Below are 15,531 nucleotides of genomic sequence, written 5' to 3'. Positions count from 1 at the left end.
GTCCGAAAGAAAGCCCCAATCAGAAGGGCCCTGAGTTTGGCTGCTTTGTTTTTATTTAGCTGGTTGTAAACGAGATCCCAAGTTCTCCCTGCCGACTCAGGTAGGGAAAGAGATGTTAAGAAACTAGGTGTGTCTCTTGTTCTGTTCTGCCTTCTATAGAGATCTATTTCTGACTGTGAAGGGGATGCTCTCTACAAGCATCGCCCATTGACTGATTTTTCTCTATATACTCTCCCGCAGATTTTCTAGGAATCCCCGGTCCCCAAGGACTGCGGACTGAACCCTCTCCACTCCTAAACCTCCCACCTGTGCCCTGAGCATGGCCCTACCTCTGACTGGAGAACTGGGACCCCCGGAAAAGGTGTACTCAGAGGAAAGTCTTCGGAGCAACCCTACCCACGTGGCTGGCTACTACACTCCTCTCCTGCCCCCCAGCCTATATGGGGATAGCTTGGCAAGTTCGCCTCCGGGTAGCTCTCCCTTGAGCAGTTCCACGGAGTTTTTCCATCAACTCAAGACTTTGGGAGGACCAGTGATAAACTCCACTGCGCTGCCCCACTTCGGCTTCAATGGGATGCCCACTTTCCTGAACCACGGTGCTACCCTGCCGAGAGAGCCTTTTTATAACTTGCCTCCAGGATCCTTGCCCTTCTTTGGCAGTATGTCCCCAGAGGAAGGCCATCCGCCTTTCCCCAAGGAGGGTCTGCTCCCGGTGGACTGCAGTGGCGTTGGCGGCGGCGGCAGCAGCAACAAAGATTGTCAGAACAGCAGTCCCAACAGCCTCATCGTTTCGCTGGCGGAGACGTCGGCCGCCTGGCCAACTAAGCTCTCGTCACCCAAAATCTCTTCCCCGTGGCTTCCTGGCCCCGTGTCCAGCCGATTCTTTTCCTATTCTCCCCGAAAGAGGCGCTATGTAGATACGGTCCCTAGCCCCCGGAGCTCAGAGTCCGAGGCTCCGCGGCAGTACCACTTCACGGAGGAGGAGTTGCGCTTAGTCTTATATGGGGCTATCCGCTCCCAGCAGCAGCCCACTCGATTGCACTGCGCTATCTCCGGGCTCCGGGTACCAGAGGACAGCTCAGGTAAGGGAGGAGAGGACCGAGCGGATTTGAGAGTTGGGCTGGCCAAGAAGAATCAGTGGGAGCTAGAGTCCCTAAAGGGATGGGAGGCATCTAGAGGGTGCTGGGGAAATTTTATCTCTTAAACTTAACGAGATGGAGAAGAAGTGAAAAGGGTCGGAGAGGAAGTAATAATTACATGATCGATCTAGGTAATCTAGTACTGGAGGTATTGGTCTGTCAGTTACTCAACCAGCATTTATTAAGCGCTTTATTCTGCAGTAAGCCTCTTTGGGCACTTAAAGTTCAAAACCTCGGTCCTTACCCTTTAGAGGAGTTCATTCTAATTGGAGAAAATCACTTGCTAATTACTTTGTCCATAATAGATTTTTGAAAATCAAAAACAAAGAACTGTTTAAATTGAACTCTGAGGGAAGGCACTTAGACGTGATGTCTGTGGGGAGAAACACCGGGGGAAAAACTCTTTCTGCAGAAAAGTGGGATTTGAACTGGGAAGGCTGGGGGAGAGCATTTTTCTAGGCGAGGCAAACCGCCTGCAGATGAAAAGGCCGGCTTTTTAATTAATGAAAAACTTGGGATAAGGGAGCTCGCGATTCAAATAACTGAAAGAAAAAAAAAAAAGTCAGTGTCAGCGAATGACAATGTATGTGGGTGAATCAAATGGAACACTCCTGGAAAGGTAGGAAAGGGCAAAGTTGTTTAAATGCCAAACAGCGAAGTTTGAATTTGAACCGAGAAGAATTATGGTTTAAGACCTGTGTGCTGATGAGAAAAGGCACCTCTTTGGTTTGGATAGGGGTGGGGAATAAATGCATCAAATTCGAAATCTGGCTCCGTATCCACCTCCGGGATCAAATATAAAAATTTATCTGGCATTTATAAATTGATACTACCTCCACATGATATGTCCAATCTTCATAGACCGTTCAGCACTCTTTGTCTTTATCGCTGTCACCCGATCCCCCGGCATGTTTTCTCATATCCAATGACATTGGCATCCTTGCTCTTCCTTCAAGATACTTATCTTTCGACTTTACATCCACTGTTCTTCATGCCCACAATAGTGTCTCGGATCTCTAGGTCTTGTCTTCCCGGGCTCTCTTCAAGCCCTAATTAACATTTCGCTTTCCACAGGAAGCCGTAGTCCCTTAATTCTAATGTCTTAAAAAACAAAACAAACAAAAAAGACTATTTCTCACTTATCCTATACATAGTGTGCTCACAATTATTTGCACATTTTCTCCCACATTAGATTGAGTTTCTTGAAAGCAAGGAATCTTTTGCCTTTCTTTGTTATCCCTAGGTCTGATTTAGCACGGTCCTGGCACATAGTAGGTCTTCAATCGATAGGTACTGCATTTTTCCAAATCTCTGCTGCCTAAGTGAATCGTAGTTATACAGCATTCTTTTGTTTTTGCTACATTCTTACTGTTTAATTAAATAACATTTTTAAAAGAGAAGGCACGGGCACGTGGACCACAGGGGAAGAATATCTCTCATTTAGGGACTGATTTGACCTCACCTCCTCTAGGTATAGGTTTCGGAGTCTGTACAGGTTTTAGTGATGTGTGAGTGTATGCTGGTAAGGGGATTGTGCTTGTGCAGAAGCTAATTGCATTTATTGTTACTGAAGATTATTCTATGGCAATGGATTCTTCTGCCATTTGGCCAGTGTGCATGTCCACAGATTGAGCTCCCTGGATTTTGTGAAGTATTTTAAGTTAGTACTCACATGGATACTGAGTAGCAGTCATATAGAGTAAACATTCCTACTTAGACCTTCCAACACTCAAAGGGGAAAATAAAAGCATTTCTGTGTCTTGGAGGAATGTTTGGCTGAAAGATAAGTGACTTAGTTTGTTACTTAATGTATGTTATGCATTTGAAAACATTCTGAGCCTTTGCCAGACTGCCAAAGGGGGGCTTTACCACAAAATAGAAGCCCTGACCTGAACTATTGGCCTCAGAGCCTAGTCTCCTTCCTCTTAACCTAACTCTCAGATCTTTTATGAAAGCATGCATGTTTTGCAGGGTCAGAATCAGTGATTCAATCTCTGGATAAAGACTCCCTGAAGTTACCTGAAGGTAAGCAGAACTCTGGGGCTTTGACAAACTTTCCCTGAAAGCAGGGGCACTTCCAACCTTTCCTACTCCCTTCCCCCTTTGGCCATCAAAGTTGCATTATCCTTTCAACTATTCCTCCTCACCTTGGGTTTCTCCTTCAGGTCTATGTGTAATGAAGACCATGTGTGGTGATGTCCCTCAGTTTGGTGTATTCTGCAGCAATCTTGTTCCCAAGGGGGTTAGATTCGGGCCCTTTCTGGGTAAAGTGGTCAATGCAAGTGAAATCAAGACCTACGGTGACAATTCCCTGATGTGGGAGGTAAATCAATCATCTCCTTTGATTGTGGCTATCCTGGGGAAGGGGTGGGGCTGTTGGGGGGAGGGTCTTGGGCTGGGGGCCATGAAGGGAAAATTCAGGGAGGGGATCTTCTAGAGACCCAGTGGGAGAGCCTTCTGGGGAGATTTACATATGCACATACATAATAATCTGTCTGGACCTTTTATGAAACTTTGTTCTGGGAAAGACCTATACCCATTACTATTAGTGTATATGGGAAAATACTTAGCTAAGAATTGGCAGATAATTATGAATATGAAATATAATTAGCAAATAATAACAAACTTCATATAATTTTGAAAGTATGCAGAGAAGGAAAAAGTCAAATTTATAGATCTCCTAATCCAAAAATTCATAATAACAATAAATAGTATTTAAATCATGCTTTAAGGTTTACAAGGCACTTTTAATATATCACCATCTTATGGACTATTTTCTTGAAAATTGATTAAGGAAGACCTATGTAAAGGCATGATATTTTTGTATTAGATAAGTACATTATTGTCTGTGCATTAAGGATTTGAATAGATACATATCTTAAGAATCATCTCTTTCTGACCTCCCCCACCTTTTTTTTTCCCCAAGCCTTTATCTCCCCATCTTATTCAGGCTGGAAGTATAGTGGTTATTCATAGACCTTATTCCACTGCTGATTGGCTTGGAAACTTTGACTTAAACTGTTTTGGACTTGGGTCCATTTATCCTTCCTTAGACATCTTGCTTGCCCTCTGACACTAAGACACTTACCTTAAGAGTGTAGAACTCAGTGCAGATACTCAATTGCCTTTAGTCATTCTGGTTCTTGAGGTATCTACTACTAGCCTCAGTTTCCCCCAGTAATGGGATTATAAACTTGCATCACCTCTTTAATATTTTAAACTTTCCTCCAGAGAGGCAGTCTAAATTAATGAATGAAAATTGCAGTCAGGAAAACCTGGATTCAAGTCTTTATTTATTTTATCATCCTTACAATTGCTTTTAAAAGTACAAGATATTGCAGAGGGAGTGCTGACCTGCATCGAGGGATTTTCCTTACTGGCAATAATGCCAATGAACTTAAAACAAACCAAAAAAAAAAAAAAAGAACTTGCTCCCAATTTATCAGTCTTCTAAAGTCCAGCAGCAGTGACAGAAGATGACTCTCTGAGTTTTCAAAGGCCATTGGAGTGGAGATTTCAGAGGGCAAACTCTGATAGGTCCTACCAAGCTCAAAAGCATCAGTCAACATCTAAGCATCGTCCTGTGTAGTTAGCACGGTGCTTAAGCACTAGGGTTACCAAAAAATATCTCTGCCCTCAATGAACTCACAATTTAATGGATCACAGTCTGGTGGATTAGAAATTTTAGAGCTAGAACAGATTTCAGGATTCCTTTTGTTTTAAATTAAAATAACTTATTAAAGAGACAAAGTGATGACTTGATTCTACTAAGATCTTTTATGCATATGTGTGGGAAGCACTGTATGGCACAATAGAAGGAATACTGAACTTGGGGGGAGTGTCTCTGGATCTGAGGTTGAATCTAGTCTCTTTCACTTAATATTTTTCTGAAGTTTAGTTTCTTCATCAGTACAATTAAGCTTCTTACAGAGCTTCCATGAATTGTGTTTCTAGAAATAACTAGATTCTGATGAATATTTGGGGTCATCACTATGAATAGTATATCAAGCTCTTGGAGGACAAGTAGTATTTTTGCCTTTCTTATGTGCTTCTAGCACTTAGTGGCTAGGGCACACTAAAAATTTTTTTTTAATTTTTTATTATATATATATATATATTTTTAATAATATTATCCCTTGTATTCATTTTTCCAAATTACCTTCCCTCCCCCCATGACAGGCAATCCCATACATTTTACATGCACACTAAAATTTTAATAAATGCTTGCTGATTAACTCTTCATCTCCTAGCACAGTGCCTTAAGGTTTGCTTTGAATGGGAAAATCTGTATTTAAATGTCACTGTACTAATGGGGCTGGGAAAGAGAAGAATCATAGGATTCTAGGGATAATCTGGAAGATTTAATCCAAAACCCTCATTTGGAAATAATCATACAAACAGATTGGGAATATTACTTTCCCCCATAGAGTTCTCATTCATTTCTTTTCCCCTGCTTTTTCACTGACTCCCTTGTCTGATTTAGATCTTTGAAGATGGCCATTTAAGTCACTTCATAGATGGAAAAGGAGCCAGTGGGAACTGGATGTCTTTAGTCAACTGTGCCCGTTTTCCAGAGGAGCAGAACCTATCAGCAGTCCAGTGTCAAGGCCAAATATTTTATGAGAGTTGCAAAGAAATCCTCCCCAATCAAGAGCTGCTGGTGTGGTATGGAGACTGTTATCAACAGTTCCTGGGTATCCCAGTGAATTTGAAAATTATGGACAAAGGGAAGCAACAATTTGAGCCCCCAGAAGGTAAGTTCCTTCCCCCCTACCTTCATTCATTCTCCAGCAGGTTGCCATTTTCCTTATAAAGCAGTTAGGAGCACATGATTTGGAAATACTATAGACCTCTCTGTCTAGCCTCTGAGTTCTTAACTTCTTAACCTTTTGTGTCATGAACGCTTTTGGCAGTCTGATGCCACTGAGTGGCAGAAAGTGAGGTCTATTGAAGAGTTTTTCTAACCTTCATTTAAATAAGCATAAACATCCTGTGGAGAGGAAGGTGTATTGGTAGTTAATGGCTTTCCTCTTCCACCTAAGCTTCCCTTTCCAGCCTCCCCCAATAAGTTACACATGCAGAGGTAAAGAAGGTGGGACCTGAGACTAGTGTTTCTGGTTTTGTTTAGGAGAATGAAGATGAGATACAGTTAATGTAATTGAAATTGGCCTGAGTTGAGTGACTAGATGGAGTTCCTTGCTAATCTTTGCAAATAGAGCATTTGAGAGGGAGGAGCACCTACGGTGGTTAGGAAAAGAGCTGGCCAGATAAGAGGCTAGAATGTAAAATTCCAGAGACATGATTCAGTAGCGGCCCCATCAATTTCTAATCTTCAATCAATCAGCTTTTATGAGGCATATATTATGTCAGGCACTATGCCTATAAATACAAAGAATGAAACAATTCTTACTAGCAGGAAGCTTACATTCTACAAAGAGAGGCGACACGAATTTATATGGCAATTTTTTAACAACAGAAATTTAAACAAAAAGGTTTTTTGAATATTTTTTTAAAAATTGAGTTCCAAATAATTTTCCTTCCTCCCAACCACCTCCCACTATGACCCACTGACAAGGCAAGCAATACATCAAGTATATGTGTGAAATCATGCAAAAATTTCCAATTAGCCCATATAACAATTTTTCAATGAGCTCTAAGTTTCATTTGTACAATTACTGAATATTAATGTCATTGATATTTTTTCTTTTGTCCATTTGCACACTGTTCAATAAGTTTTGTTTTTCTTTTTCTTTGTTGACCTAAAATTTTATTGTAATTTGGCAGTTTAGTCTGAAAAGATTGCTTGACCCCTCCCTGTCAAGTTGCCTTTCCCATTGCCCCAGGGAGCAGGAAGGCTTTTTCTTCATCAGTGCAAATTCCAGCTCTGAGCAAAATGCTCCCAGCAGGAACCCAGTGAATAGTGCCACCTCATTGAAAGTGATAGACTCTCACTCTGATGAAAAAAAGCTAAACATAAATTTTTTGGGTCTCTTCTCTTGTCATTTGTCAAGTAGCTTGGTTATTTCCTTAGCCACCTGTTAAATATGCCAGGGTTCTGTTGTCAAATCATAATGAACTTCCCTTAAGCTCTAGAGAAGGCTTTCAATTGAGATTCCTGAATATCCCAGATGCATGCATGGGTTTTTTTCCCCCACTTCCACTCCTATTCCTTTCCACTTTCTTTTTCTGTATTTTATTCTGAACTTACAAAATAAAACAAGCCATTTCCATAACGTAGTAGAAAAGGAAAAAGAAAAAAAGATTGCACATGAAACTGCACATCTATTATTTACAACTTAGTATTGCTTTTACATATACAATAAAGTTATCACATAACTTTCAAGAACATGGGAACATAATCCCTTACTTTCTATGAGCTAGCTGGAAGGTCCCACTGATTTGTTTAAAAGCTAAAATAAGATTATCCTTTAGAACTCTACCAGTTTAAGGATGGTGCCCTATTAGGTGTCCTCATTCTTGACCCTTTGACTGCCACCGCTTGCTCTTAGACTTTGGATTGCTCCTCCTCTATGAAAAATGAGGTCTGTGGTTCTGACCTGCTCCTGTGTGGTTGAGTTGATAGCCTGTAAAATAAAGTTGACTAAATGGGAGAAAAATATAGCTTGGGAAAATAGATAAATGACCAAGTGATCCTAGATTGCCACAGGAAACAATTTTTCCAGGTAGATGGCCAAAAATTAGGAACTAGAGTTTTAGAAACTACTTTTTTTTTTTTTTAAATAGGATTTTAAGAATAGGAGGAAGCATATAGTGTAGTGACCCTGAAATAAGGAAATCTCGAGTGCAAATCCTGCCCCTGACATATATGGGCTAATAAGCATGGCATATTTTTTACCATTATAGTACAGTAGTTCTCAAACTTTTCAGTCTCTCCTTACTCTCCTGTACTCTCTTAAATAATTAAGAACCACAAAAAGCTTTTGTTTATGTGGGCTATGTCTAACTATTTACTGCTTTAGAAATAAAAATATCAGGATAGCTAGATGGTGCAGTGAATAGAGCACGAGCCCTAGAGTCAGAAGAAAAAGAAAAACTTTCTACAATGCCTGAGATACATACTGAGTATAATTATAGCTAATAAGTTGTAGACCCCGGCTGAAATCTTCCCTTTCCCCAGGTAATGGATTACAATTTTAGGGTTCTTTCTGAGATATTAGGACCAGCCACTGGTGGGGTTGGCTGTTGGGATATCTTGCAAGCCTAGTTAGTTGAAAAAAGAATATTATAAAAGTAACTAATTAGGAAGCTTTCCTCAATGTATTTGAGAACCATCAGGAGGTATGAAACTTAATGTCCTTTAGAGATTTTATGACAAATGTCCTTAGTCTTAGGACAGATTAAAAAAAAGAAAAGAGAGTGTAGAAACCTCTTCAGCCTCTGATTTCCTTGGGCTTTTTTGTTTTTATTGGACAGAGTCTGGAGAAAGTCACAAATGTGAAAGATGTGGCAAAGTGTTTGCCTACAAATATTACAGAGATAAGCATCTCAAGTATACCAGATGTGTGGACCAAGGGGACCGTAAATTCCCCTGTAACCTATGCAGTAGATCCTTTGAGAAGAGGGACCGGCTCCGGATCCACATTCTACATGTCCATGAGAAGCACAGACCTCATAAGGTAAGAGATGGCCTACTGTTGGCAGCTGGGGTATCTCTTCTCCATTAATATTCACTTCCTTTCCTAGCCACTTTTCTTTTGCTATTTTATTCTTTCTTTATATTCTTGCCCCTATTCATCTTTACCTTGTTCCTTCCCATCATTCTGTCCTCTTTAAACCTTAGCTCTCCTTTATCCTCCTGAGGTTTAGTTACATTTTGACTGAATCAAACCCCACCCTAAGTGCTGGGATTACAAAAAAAAGGCAAAAAGTATCCCTGCCCCCAAGGAGGTTAGAGTCCTACTCTAGCTCCTTTGGGACCTCTTTCTCTTTTATGACCCTTCAATGAGAGCGTTTGAGGAGTTCTGGAAGAACCAGCATCTCTGGTCTGAGGGCTTGCCAAACCTTTTTCAGGGCTGCTTATTTATCATTGGTGTTCATCTGTCACCCAACCTAAGCAGCTAGCCAAAACCAGATTGAGAGTAACCTCCAGGCCTCAAACATATCAGTGCTTAAGGGGGATGCTTACCCTAAACATATGAAGACTTTCCCTGTTGGAATAGGTGGATAAGAACCATTTGTTCCAACAGCCAGGAAAGGGGCTGACTTGAGTGCTGTGGAATGCTTAGAACTTGGTCAGAATAAAAGATAACAAGGTCATTTACTGCATTTGGAACCATCAATAGTTTTCTTGTCACTAGACTCTGGAAAAGAGAGAGAGAGTGAAGCTGATGATTTTATGCAGCACTGCCTAGTTAAATCCAAGTCATGTGCAAGTCAAGACATTACCTACTACATAATAGGTCCTTTTTGAAAATGAAGGACTAACAGTAATTGGGCTTAAACATTTGATGAGATTAATCCTTGAAGGTCTTTAAACTCCGGAACAGCTGAGGTAAAAGGATCAAATTTTAATCACAAATCATTTTAAAACTCCAGAACTAGGAGATTTTAGAAAACTATCTGGCCCCCCTAATTTTACAGATCAGGTGTGCTTCCTTTATAAAACCTTTCCCACTCCCTGCCCCTCCCTCAAACCGAAAGTTTTTCCTTTCCAATTTCTCATTACACTTGGATCCTATAATTTTTTTGCATTCTGGCTTACAAATTATTTGTTTACTTGCCTGAAATCCACCTACCCTCATTAGGTTGTGTGCTCCATGAGAGAAGAAATATCTTTTGCTAGCTTCTAGCAGGGTACTTGAACCATAACCAAGATTAGAGTCATTGCCAAGGTTAGAAACTCAGGTTTTCATTGCTATTCTCTGTTAAAATATATATCGTCATGCATAATGTGGGGTGGAGAGAGGAAAAGGAAAGAAGAAAAATGAAAGGAATAGAGAGGGACAGTAGTAAGTAGTTTACCTAAAGTGTCCAGTTTTGTATTAAGATATCTGACTCTCTCTTGGTGAGAGTCAGATGAAAATGATAATTCTTTCACTTCCAGTAGAATCTAATTTTTCCTTTATATCACCATTGTCTGTCACATAGTAAGTGCTTAATAAATAGATAATTACTTGATTGATTGAAGGGTTCTGCAAGATAGATGGGCCAAGAAAATTTGTGGTCAGTGGAGGAAGTATCAAAGTCAATAATGAGATTCCAGATCTAAGTAATCACCTAGCTTGATATAGCTTTTATTATTTTCCCTTGAAAAACCTTGTGAATTACAAGTAGTGACAGCAGGTACAATTCAGAACTCATTAATCTACTCTCAATTAGATAGTCGTTCTTAAACTACAATGAATTTATGCTGAGGCTATAAATCCAACTTTTATATTGATCCTCCTAACATTGGGCACGGAGTCTAGAGAAGGTTAAGAATGTGAAAGGTTTGTAGCTATGGGTTGGACTACAAATATTCTGGAGACAAACACTGGAATGGAGTTCATAATTATCAGCTTTACTTCATCTCTTTAACAAGCAGCTTTCTTCACACCTGGACCTTATTTTGAAATATACTTTTTGGGGATTGGCAATGTGTGTTAATGGCATGTGTATATGACCCTCTTGTCCACAGTGTTCCATGTGTGGAAAGAGCTTCTCGCAGTCCTCTAGTCTCAATAAGCACATGAGGGTCCACTCTGGAGAGAGGCCTTACAAGTGTGTCTACTGTAACAAGGTAAATGGAAACTTCTCACACTCTGTACCACCTAAACTTCTCAGCTCGTGGAGATGGCTGTTATCCAAGAAATTGAAAGAATCCCCTAAAGACTAATTTGAAAGTTTAATTACTAAAATCATTAATTCTCCTCAGCCTACTAATTCAAAGTTTTGTTTATTCATATATTTAGAAAATGTCTGGAAAAATATGGAATCAGCAAAAATACTGATGTGGCAAGTTGCTATATTTAAATTGGATTTTCAGAAGTTAAATGTTGATCTAGGGCATTTAGGATATAGTCATATAAGAATAATGGCATTCACCAAGACCTTTAAGAATAAAAGGAATGGTTTTTTTATCAATGCTGGTGAATTCCTTCTTAATCATTCATTCATTTATTTATTAATATTTATTTTTAAGCATTTATGTTTAAATTTTGAATTCTAAGTTCTTACCCTCCCTCTTGCTCTTCCCCAACCCATTGAAAAGACAAGCAGGATGATACTCATTTTACACTTGAAATCATGCAAAACAAAACATGTTTCTATATTTCTATGTTGGCCACGTTGTCTTCCAAAAAAGAAAGTGAAGAAAATGAGTTCAACAATTCTCTCTGGAGGTGAATAGCTTTTTTCGTCATGAGTCTTTTGGAATTGTCTTGGATCATTGTATTATTCAGAGCAGCAAAGTCTTCCCCATTTAATCATAGTTACAGTATTGCTATTTCTGTGTACAATGTTATCCTGGTTCTGTTTACTTCACTTTTCAGGAGTTCAATATCAGCATACTCTTTTTTTAAATAACTTTTTTTTCATCATTCTCCCTTATGAAAACCTTGTGCTCCAAATTTTTCTCCTCCTAGAGAGCAAATAATCCAATATATTCAATATATAGTCTTTTAAAAAATATTTCATTTTTTCCCAATTATATGTAAAAAAATTTTTTTTTCCCAATTTTTGAGCTCCAAATTTTCTTCTCTCTCCCCCCCTCATTGAGAAGCAATTTGATATGTGGTACACCATGTGCAGTCATGTAAAATATCTCCATGTTAGTCATGTTATGAAAGAAAATAGACCCCTCCCCCCAAAAAAAATAAAACAAAGAAAAAGTGTGCTTTGATCTACATTCATAGTCCATCAGTTCTTTCTTTGGAGATGGAGAGGATTTATTATTACTATAAGTCCTTCAGATTTCAACATACAGTCAGTTTAAAGAATTAACCTGCAAAAAAAAAAAAAAGAATTAACCTGGAGCACTGAGAAGTTCAAAGAATTAAATAGATTCTCTCATACACACACACACACACACACACACACACACACATTTGCATATATCACAGAGACAATTCCAAGCCTGTCTCTCTATGTATGCATAGTGCCATAATTCTATCCTAAGTCTGAAGGTTCATAAATAAATAAAATAAAAAAGGATCTGAAGATTCATAAATTTGCTCTGTACCAAAATATCTGTGCCTCAGTCTAAGTCAAATGATTTGGTTCCCTCTGCTCTTGAATTTTCAAATCTATTACCAACAGGTAGATTCCCTTAATTCCACATCATGACTATTTTTATCTTTAAATAGTCTAAGCCTTGGATTTTACTTCATTTTATTTATTCTTAGGGTTAAACAACATTATTGTAAAGTTCTTTGTGAGCCTCACAGCTCTATAGCAATGTTAGCTGTTGTTATTATGAAGGAGATGATATTGGATAGTGGGTGAGGGTGTTGGCTTTGGGATCAAAACGACCTGGGTTCAAATACTGCCCCAATTGTTTGCTAGCTGCTTGATCTTGGGCAAGTCGCTTAGAATTTTTTCAATTCCACTTTATTCATCTGCAAAAGGGGGGAAGGAGAGATAATAGCACACAACTCATAGTGCCACTGTTCGTGACATTGTATATAAAGTATTTTGCAAACTTTTAAAAATGCTGTCTAAACTCAAAGCTATCATTATAAACAAAGGTGGGAGGAAAGGAAAGAAACATATAAAGTATCTACTAGGTATCTGGCACTGTGCTAACACTATCTCATTTGATCCTCATAACAACCCTGGGACAATAGATATTGTTATCTCCATTTTTGCAGTTGATTGAACTGAGGCAGATAATTAAGTTAAAATGATTTACCCAGGGTCAAACAGATAATAAGTACTTGTCTGAGGTGATATTTAAACTCAGATCTTCCTGAGATTTCAGGTTCAGCAATTTTAACCACAGTACTAATATTCATTAATAAAGGTAATGGTTCATTTTGAAGTTCATGGGATGCCTTTCAGTAATGATAATAGTAATAAGAATGCTTCACTTTTATGTTGTCCTTTAAGGTTTACAAAGTGTTAATGTTTTTCATGTATTGTTTTGATACATTTAACCCTGTGAGGGAGCTTTTCTTACCCATTTGTGACCATACAGTGGAAGTGTTTTAAGTCTTCTTGTTTGTCCACCTCTCCCATCAGAAATTTAATTTGTCCAATTTTCCTCTCTTCCCTGGCACTTAGGCCTTCACTGCTTCCAGCATTCTCCGAACTCATATCCGGCAGCATTCTGGAGAGAAACCCTTCAAATGCAAGTACTGTGGCAAAGCTTTTGCTTCCCATGCTGCCCACGACAGCCATGTCCGGCGCTCTCACAACAAGGAAGGAGGGGGCTGCACCTGTGGAATCTGTGGGAAAACTTTCATGGAGCAGGAGAAATTCCACTGCCATATGAAGTTCCATGGTGTCCTTTAGCCCCTGGAGAAGAGCACCAACCTGTTCTAACCCATGAACTGAGTTTTTCTTCTATATCTTTTCCCACATTTTCTTCCATGATTGTGTGGTGTATAATGCAGATCTAGAAATGCAGTGGATGTTGGGATGCTTATTTTTAGCATGGACCTACATGCCTTATTTGCTTAGCAGAGGCATTGGGAACTATTTATATTGTAAATAACAAAGGCACTATAGGTGCTGAAGCATCTTTTGAAGATGTTGTTTATGTTGTAATTAGCAAATTAAGGAGGCCTTTTCTAAAAGATTTGTCTTTGGACCTAGGACTTGAAATTGTCCCTGGCTGTTATGTTTTCCTGTTCTTATTAGAAGGAACTTTAAACTTCTCAGAATCTGCAAATCCACTTAGGATAGATCTAAAATAAGGAATTAACAACTAGTACAACTAGTTTTGTTCCATATATGTCATTCCAGAGCAAGCTTAAGGCCCCATTCTTATTTGGATTCATTTTAGTAGTCATAGGTGATTGTGCTTGGGTGATTTTGCAAGTGTGAGAAGGTTACTTCTAATTTATTTTGGATTAAGAGAATCAAATCAAATCACTTTTGAAAAAAAAGTTACCTATACCACACAGGTCCCAATCATTTGAGGAAAAAAATTGTTCATTGACATAATAAAGATTATACTTAAGCTTCTTTCTAAACTATATATTTTTTCCTAGTACTAGGATTTTTTTATTATTATTATAGCTTTTTATTGACAGAACATATGCCTAGGTAATTTTTTCAACATTGACCCTTGCACTCACTTCTGTTCCAACTTTGCCCTTCCTTTCCCTCCACCCCCTCCCCTGGATAGCAGGCAGCCTCATACATGTTAAACATGTTAAAGTATATCTTAAATACAATATATGTGTATTTTTTAAAGGAATTCATTCCTGATGAATAGACAAATAACTATTTCCTATAGTACATGGCTTCTGATTCATACTAGTGCAAAGAATTCTGGAGAAAATGAATTTACAATTGAAAGAAAACACTTTGAAACAAAAAGAATGGGAAGTGAACTTGGAGTAGTGCTGGCCTTGGACAAATTACTTAGCTTTTGGGGGACCTAAACCAAATACTTTATACCATATTAAACTGAAGAAAAAATGGCCAATCTACTTTAGTAGAGGAATGGTTTTTACTGGGTATTTGCTACCAGTAAAATTAGAGGTCTGCATCCCTCCAAAAGGAAAGCATGATTGCAAAGTATTTTAAAATACCAGTTGGTGTTTTTAAGTTTTCTATATTTTTATCTGTGACTTGGGTGAAGGTTATAGATGACACAGATTTCAAATTTGTAGCCAACACAAAGTTGAGAGGGATTGCTCTTATCTTAGTCTTTGAAATTCTAAATTTTTTAAAGAAGTATTTCTACATTTATCATGCTAGATACAAAAAAAAAGGGACCAAAAGAGAAATGAGAAATAAAAAAGGTGAAAATACCAAGTTGTGATCCACATTGAGTACTCTCTGGAGGCGAATGGCTCCATCACAAGACTTTCAAGTGCCCTGAACCACCTCATTGTTGAAAAGAGCCAAGTCTATCACATTTGATTCACATAATCTTATCTTGCTGTGTATATTGTTCTGGTTCTCACTTCACTTAAGCATCATTTCATGTAAGTGTCTCTGGGCCTTTCTGAAATCATTCTGCTGATCATTTCTTATAGAACAATAATATATTGCATTCATATACTATAACTCATTCAGCCCATTCCCCAACTGAAATGGGGTTCCAAATCTTAAGAAGTGGAAATGTATGGGCTCGTTTATGAAAGACATGTATTGGGGGTTAAATAATAGATACATATATGTACATATTACAGTATGTGCATGTATATATTTAATATAGTTCATTATTTCTATAGGGCTTTAAGAATTGTAAAACTATTCATAAGAGCAAATATACATTTCA

General features: G+C 38.6%; 1 protein-coding gene across 1 annotated transcript; it reads left to right on the top strand.

Moving 5' to 3' along the window:
* The first annotated feature begins 319 nt into the window (after positions 1–319).
* PRDM14 (PR/SET domain 14) lies at positions 320–13,856 on the top strand. Its single transcript, XM_074279566.1, has 7 exons — positions 320–1,082; positions 3,111–3,164; positions 3,305–3,462; positions 5,623–5,893; positions 8,574–8,776; positions 10,777–10,878; positions 13,359–13,856. The coding sequence occupies exons 1-7, from the start codon at positions 320–322 to the stop codon at positions 13,587–13,589; spliced, it is 1,782 nt and encodes a 593-aa protein (XP_074135667.1). The 3' UTR covers positions 13,590–13,856.
* Positions 13,857–15,531: the final 1,675 nt, after the last annotated feature.

This window comes from Sminthopsis crassicaudata, chromosome 1, assembly GCF_048593235.1.
Source record: "Sminthopsis crassicaudata isolate SCR6 chromosome 1, ASM4859323v1, whole genome shotgun sequence".
NCBI lineage: Eukaryota > Metazoa > Chordata > Mammalia > Dasyuromorphia > Dasyuridae > Sminthopsis > Sminthopsis crassicaudata.
This window is presented reverse-complemented; position numbering and strand designations above follow the sequence as displayed.

What these genes read in the sequence shown, in the direction of transcription:
- PRDM14 (XM_074279566.1), top strand. Translation starts at nt 320, where the DNA reads ATGGCCCTACCTCTGACTGGAGAACTGGGACCCCCGGAAAAGGTGTAC. An exon ending in CTCCCTGAAGTTACCTGAAG is followed by an intron (nt 3,165 to 3,304) that starts GTAAGCAGAACT and finishes TTTCTCCTTCAG; the next exon opens with GTCTATGTGTAATGAAGACC. An exon ending in ACAATTCCCTGATGTGGGAG is followed by an intron (nt 3,463 to 5,622) that starts GTAAATCAATCA and finishes TGTCTGATTTAG; the next exon opens with ATCTTTGAAGATGGCCATTT.